General features: G+C 49.0%; 1 protein-coding gene across 1 annotated transcript; it reads right to left on the bottom strand.

Annotated features, from left to right (window-relative positions):
• Nucleotides 1-1,272: 1,272 nt before the first annotated feature.
• Nucleotides 1,273-2,778, bottom strand: LOC104807119. The gene is made up of 2 exons (XM_010532233.1): nt 2,441-2,778; nt 1,273-2,308 (listed from the first exon to the last, which is right to left on the bottom strand). The coding sequence occupies exons 1-2, from the start codon at nt 2,776-2,778 to the stop codon at nt 1,273-1,275; spliced, it is 1,374 nt and encodes a 457-aa protein (XP_010530535.1).
• Between the last annotated feature and the right edge of the window lie 4,363 nt (nt 2,779-7,141).

The following is a 7,141-nucleotide window of genomic DNA, read 5'->3' as shown; positions in this document are numbered from 1 at the left end:
TTATATTCTTGATTTAATCATTGTTTTATTATATTTTAAATGCATTTTATCATTGTTTTTAAAGTTTGTGATATAAACATTAGAAAAAAAAAGATCTTTATTTATTTAATAGTTTTATATCAAAATATAAATTTAGATATTATTATTTTATATGTTAAAATAATTATGATAATATTTAATATTATATTTTATTTGAATATTTTTAATTATAAATGAATTGATTTTTTAAATATTATAACCGAACCGAAACCGAATCGAACCGAATCTTTATTTGGTTATAGTTTGGTTATAGTTTTAAATAGACAAAATCGAGTCGAACCGAACCGAAACCGAACCGAACCGAACCGAATCGAATAAAATTAATTAACTGTTTGGTTATGAGTTTTAATAACCCGAAATAACCGAACCCGAAATAACGGTAACCGATTAATCCGTAACCGACCGTTCGCCCACCCCTAGCCGACACTACGTGTCCCAGAAATCCAATCTCCTGTAGCCAAAAACTGCACTTGCTGAACTCCGCGTACAATTGATTCTCTCTTAGTCTCCATAATATCTTCCGTAGGTGCTCCTCATGTGTTTGTGGATCCGAAGAATAGATGAGGAGGTCATCGATAAAGATGATGACAAACTCATCCAAGTAATCCATGAACACCCGGTTCATCAGTTGCATGAAAGCCGCAGGTGCGTTCATAAGTCCAAAAGGCATAACCACGAACTCAAAGTGTCCATACCGGATCCGAAACGCATTCTTGTGCACATCATCCTCCTTGACTCGGATCTGATGATATCCAGATCTTAGGTCGATCTTTGAAAACCACCGGGCTCCTTGCAACTGATCTAGTAACTCATCAATCCTCGGTAGCGGATACCGGTTCTTGATAGTTACTTGGTTGAGCCCTCGATAGTCGATGCACAACCGCATACTCTCATCCTTCTTTTTCACAAAGATTACTGGTGCACTCCACGATGAAACGCTGGGGAGTATAAACCCCTGTTCCACCAACTCATTGAGTTGTTTCTTCAACTCTGCCATCTCAGTAGGTGTCATCCGGTACAGAGCCTTGGTAATTGGTTTGGTACCCGGTGTCACGTCTATGTTGAAGTCAACTTCCCGATGGGGCGGTAATCCTGGCAGATCATCGGGAAATATGTCAGAGAACTCACAGACAACGGGTGTGTCCTCCAACCTACGTTCCGATTCCTGTGTAGCCCTAATGACTACAAGGAAAGCTTCATTACCCTTCCTAATCAGCTTCTCGGCTTTCAATGTCATATCATCGGATTTGTCGCTCGCGCTCCTCTGCCTCTAAACTCGAATCCTCCAAGGTCGGTCGCGAACCAGATTGTCCTTTGGGGACAATCGATATAGGCTTGATATTTCATCAGCCAATCCATGCCTAATATCACGTCGAACCCTCTTATGGGTACCACAATAAGATCTGCGGTCAATAGGCGACCGCAAACCTCAAGAGGTACATCTCGTAGGATTCCGCACACCGTTAGCGTCTCTCCAAAAGGTACGCGTACGATGAAATCCTTCATTGGCTCTATTTCTCCCCCTTCAAGTCTCTCTGCTACTCTTGTATCCAAGAAACTATGGGTTGCCCCGGTATCAAACAACGTATAACAGGCAACCCCGTAGTGATGTAAAGTACATGCAATCGCGGCGACCTCGGCTTCCTCAGGCTGAGCCTCCTCCTCCTCCGGGATCTCCTGTTCAGTACCGAGGGCATAGACTCTCGGGGCTGCTCCCGTCCTTGCTAGAGATCGTGGTGGTCTATCTGCCTGGGCCGGTGGCCCCGTTGTCCTCGCAGGGCATCGTATCGCAATGTGTCCTGGCTGGTCGCATCGGTAACAGATCAGCGGTCCTCCTGGGGGTGGTGGAGGTAGTGCCTGAACGGCTGGCGTCTTGCCTTTGTCTTGCACTCGGCTGCTCGAACCAGCTTGACCGGTCTTCCCCGCCCGACGTGTGTAATGGTGGCGTTTGGGAGGACTCCGGTCACGAAACATGCTATCTCTCTCCTCCTTTTCTGCTTCCTCCGCCTTCTCCAGCTGCTCAATGCAATGACCTAGGGTCCAGAACTCGTGAAGCGTGACTCTCCAGCGATGTGAGGGTCGCAGTCCCGTGACGAACTTTTGGATCTTCGGGTGCTCTCGGGGTACCAAATGTGCCGCATAGTTCAACAGACGTACGAATTCAGCTTCGTACTCCCTCACAGTCCGATTCCCCTGTTGTAGGTACAAGAACTCAGAAAGGCGGCGTTCTTCGTCCTTCCGCCGGTAGTATTTCCTCTCGAACTCCTCTCTGAATTCTTCCCACGAGAACTGATAACCCGCTGGTACCTCTCGTGTCAGCTTCGTCCACCAATGACGAGCGGGTCTTGATAAGTGGTGGCTCGCTATCGTAGCTCGATAGCGGGTTGGGCACTAGACGTACTCCAGATCTTGCATAAAGCGCAGAAGCCATTCCTCTGCCGCATTCGGGTTCAACAATCCTTCGAACCGCGGGGTATGCATGGCTCGCAGCTCCCGGATGATAGGCAGGTAGTCACCTGCTGTCGGTAGTGCAGTTGGTGGTGGAGGCAGTTCCTCCCCCCTTGGTCCATGATTTCCTGCTGGGGGTGGAGGTGGAGTGAGTGCCTCCAAGCGTTGCAGCACTACCTCTTGGAAGCGTCGGAATTCGTCCCTCAACTCCTCCACACACGCACTCGGTGGCGGAACTTGATTGGGAACCCTGTTGTCTCCCGTAGCCGATTGAGCACGTCGTGGTGCCATTTCACTGCACCACATTAAAGGATTTTTAGCAAGTAACGACCGATAGTTGCATTCATCAATGTACGGACCTCGACGCCAGATAATTTTCTTCGGACATGGTTTGAAAACGTTTTTCTTGAAAAAATCTTAAGGTAATGAGTCGTTCTTTCCCGTGGAAGGAACGTCGCTCTGATACCAAAAGTTGTGACATACAGGCTGTGCCACATGGACAAAATCGAGAAGATAACTCGATAAAACGGAAGCAAAAATGCGAAATTCAAAAACACTTTTTGAAACAGAGTAGACAGCGGAAATACATTACGTGATACATGTCGCAAAACACACATGTCTGAATGTTAGTTATTACAACCGTAGAAAATATGGGAAATACAAGTCCCGTAGTTCAATTACAAAACCCGTACATGATGTTGCTTCTCTCAGGTCGTCACCGCCCTGCTACGCTACTCGTACTCCTCGGGATCTAAAAAAAAATAAACCCACGAGGGCTAAGCACAACTGCTTAGTGAGTAGCCCCGGTTGATCCCGGTCATCCCATTCCCAACGAGAACGGTGATAAAACAATGACATACAAGAAATATACAAGTAATGATAACACGTAATTATATCACATCAATCGTAATCACATCCATATGGAGTCCACCATAGGGTTTAGTCATAAACCCTAGTCAAGTCAGCATGACTAGGAGCGCCTCACACGCCCGTCAAGTCCATGACGTTGGTCGTCGTGTCGCACACTACTTCATTACCATCATTCACGTATGGAGTCCACCATATGGCTTAGCCCTCATCTCTAGTCAAGTCAGCATGACTAGGAGCGTCTCATACGCCCGTCATCCGCGTGACGTCGGCCGTCGCGTTGCACACGACTTTAACATAATAAATACCGTATGGAATCCACCATAGGGTACAGCCCGTATGGAATCCACCATAGGGTTTAGCTCGTATGGAATCCATCATAAAGTTTAGCTCGTATGGAATCCACCATAAGGTTTAGCCCTCAACCCTAGTCAAGTCCCATGGCTAGGAGCGTCTCCCACGCCCGTCACCCATGTGACGTTGGCCGTCGCGTCGCACACGACTATAACATAATACGTATGTTTAACTCGCGTCGCACGAGTAAGCCAGAACCATGGCACGCCCATGTGCATACAATCCCATAGTACAATCCCGTGTCTCACGATGTTTGGTCCCAACCGACACACCGTTTAACGCCATGCATTTCTACCCCCAAACAATCATGCACGAGACACTCTCGTATTTCGCACCCTCACCATCTCGATCCTTTTTCGTTTTTCTTAATTCATTTTCCATGTCTGGTCCGCCCATGACCAAAGTTTGGTCAGATCCGGGCCGACCTCTTTGGTCTTACTCTTTTCCGGTGGAAACGGGTCAATTTTCTCTTTTTCTTCGAGCCTGGTCCGGCGGACCAACAGTTGGTCAGCCCTAGGCCAGCTCTTCTTTCTCCTTGGTTTGCCCCTTGGTCCGTCGGGGCATCCTTTCTCTGAGTATGGCTGGTCCGGCGGACCGACCGATGGTCAGCCCCGGACCAGAGCCCCTCCTCTTCTGGTCTGCTTAGTCTCCTCGGTCCGTCGGTCTGCTGAGAAATAGGTCTAGTCCGGCGGACCAAGTTTGGTCAGCCCCGGACCAGCCTTCTCTTTCTCTCTTGGTTCGGCTCCCTCTTCGTTGGTCAATCGGACCATTTTTGGTCAAAAACAGGCTTGGTCTGCCGGACCAAAATCTGGTCCGGGTCGGACCAAGCTTCCTCAGCTTCTTCCCAAAAAACAATTTTCCGGACGTGGTCCGGAGCTGACCAGTTCCTGGTCCGGCGGACCGGAACTGGGCGGATCACTCGTTCGCGTTTTTCAGGTTTTTGGTCCAACTTCGATCGCTCATATCTCCCTCATTTCTTATCCAAATCCTGCACCGTTTGTTTCTAAATGTTCGGTGGGATGTTCTCTTTAATATCCAAGCAATAGATTGTTTTAAAATTTCGCCTATACGTTGAAAAATGGTTCGTAACCTCTGTACGTCGCAAAATCGCAACTCTGCAAATTTCCAGTTTTTTCTCAGTTTTCATTCGCTCATATCTCCTTCGTTTCTCAACCAAATTGAGTACCATTTGTTTCTAAATTCACAATGAAATGTCCTCTTTCAAGCTCAAGCAACCAATCATTGAAATATCATGGTCACACGATGAAAACGAGAGTAAACAGAAGCAACTCAAGCCACTCACCTTGCTCTTGAGCTTTGGTGAGCTTTGTCCGAGTTTTGGTGAGCTCCCTGTGGCTCCACACGACGTGAGAAGCTCCAAGTCACGTCTGGGTATGTCCTCTTGGTCTTCCCGAGCTCCTTTCTCTTCCTTTTCCTCTCCCTTTCTCTCTCATTCTCCTCTCTCCTCTGTTCTATCCGAAAATGGCTATGTGTGGAGGTTGAGGGAGGTTTTTGTGGGCGACGGGGAAGCTTCAGAGCAAGGAGACAACTCTAGGGGATAGCTGGGGCTCCTAGGAATGGCGGCTCGTCGAGTTTTCCCCGTGTGGGGCTCATTTTTTTCCGGAAAAATCGGGTCCAAGTTGCTGCCGACACATGTGGAAAAGGCTGTTTTCTCCGGTCCGCCGGACCGGGACTGCCCAACTCACTTTCCGTGTCCTTTTGGTTCGTCCGTCCCCATTTTGGTCCGCCTGAGTGGTCCTGGTCAGCCCTTGACCAATTCTGATCCGGCTGACCAGGTCCCTTTCCTCTTTCTTCCACTTGGTCCGTCCACCCAAGCGTAGTCTGGCTGACTAAGTTGGTCTGGGGCTGACCAATTACTTGGTCAGCCGGACCAACTTAGTTTTTTTTTTTTTCACGCGACGATCCTCGTGCCTTCTCCCGATAAGGAGCTATCCCTTTTTGGAAAATTTCACGATCCATCTATTTAATTATTCCTCTAAAATAATTAAATATCGATAATGAGTTTCGGGGTATTACAAGGTGTATTCTCCAGTCTCCCCTCTGATTCCTATGTAGCCGTGAGGACTACCAAGGAATGCCTTGTTGCCCTTCCTGATCATCTTCACGGCTTTCAGTGCCGAGATGATCGGGTCTGCTACCGACGCTCCTCACACTCGGAACTCGAACCCTCTGAATTCGTCCGTAAACCATATCGTTCTCTTGGGACAATCGATGTAGGCTTGGTACCTCATCAACCAATCTATGCCCAAAATAATATCGAACCCTCCGATGGGTACCACAATGAGATCGGCGGCTAATAGGCGACCGCAAATCTCGAGGTGTACGCTTCGCAGGATCCCGTGCACTGCTAACGTCTCTCCGGTTGGTATGCGCACAATGAAATCGTCCCTCGGTTCGATCTCTCCTGTCTCAAGTCTCTCTGCCACTCCCGCACTCAGGAAACAATGGGTTGCCCCAGTATCAAACAACGTGTAACAGGCAACTCCATGGAGATATAGAGTATCTGAGATCGCGGCAGCCTCGGCTCCATCAGGGTGAGCCTCCTCCTCTTCTTCCTCCTGGATATCTTGCTCGGCACCGAGAGCGTAAACTCTCAGGGCAGCTCCCGTCCTCGTTGGTGGTCGGGGCGGTCTGTCCGCCTGGCCTGGAGGTCGCGGTGGTCTCATCGCCAAGGCCGGTGGTCTTGTAGCCCTCGTCGGACAACGCGATGCAATGTGTCCGGGCTGGTCGCAACGATAACATAGCACTGGTCCCCTCGCCGCCAGTGGTGGTGCCGCACGAACAGCGGGCGTCTTGCCCTTGTCGCGCGGGTCGCTGGCCCGGATGTTCTTCCCCGATGAACACGTAACCAAGCACTTCCTGAAAGGGCTCCGCTCACGGGTCTTCCCTTCCTTCTTCTCCCGCTCTCCACGCTCCACCTTCTCCAGCTACGATATGTACCGACTCAACGTCGAGTACTCCTGGATCTCGATCTTCCTCCGCAGGTAAGGTCGGAGCCCAGCAATGAACTTCTGGATCTTCGACGCCTCGTGAGCACCAGCGAGAATGATGTTAAAACGATGACTCACAATCGTCAGATAGCATACATCACAATCAAGTCAAACACAATCACACCCGTATGGAGTCCACCATAGGGTCTAGCCATAAATCCTAGTCAAGTCGGCATGACTAGGAGCGCCTCCACGCTCGTCACTCGCGTGACGTTGGCCATCGCATCGCATGCGATCATGCGCGTCTCCTGAGCTCGTCACTCTCGTGACCACCGATGTCAATGTGACACCCGTAACCCGTGTACAGTATACGGGCTGTGCCACATGGACGATATAGAATAAAATATTAAATTAATAAATGGCGGAAGCGAAAATCGCGGAAAACAAAAACATTTTTAACATAATTCAGAGTGACAGCGGAA

Source organism: Tarenaya hassleriana, unplaced genomic scaffold, assembly GCF_000463585.1.
Source record: "Tarenaya hassleriana unplaced genomic scaffold, ASM46358v1 Cleome127, whole genome shotgun sequence".
NCBI classification, from domain to species: domain Eukaryota; kingdom Viridiplantae; phylum Streptophyta; class Magnoliopsida; order Brassicales; family Cleomaceae; genus Tarenaya; species Tarenaya hassleriana.
Note: the sequence above shows the minus strand (reverse complement) of the source record. Positions and strands in the feature narration are given on the sequence as shown.

Excerpts from the sequence above, each read along its gene's own strand:
- LOC104807119 (XM_010532233.1), bottom strand. The coding sequence starts at position 2,778 with ATGGCACCACGACGTGCTCAATCGGCTACGGGAGACAACAGGGTTCCC. Across the intron at positions 2,309-2,440 it reads CGCTTTATGCAAGATCTGGA|AGAGGAGTTCGAGAGGAAAT; the intron begins GTACGTCTAGTG and ends GGAAGAATTCAG.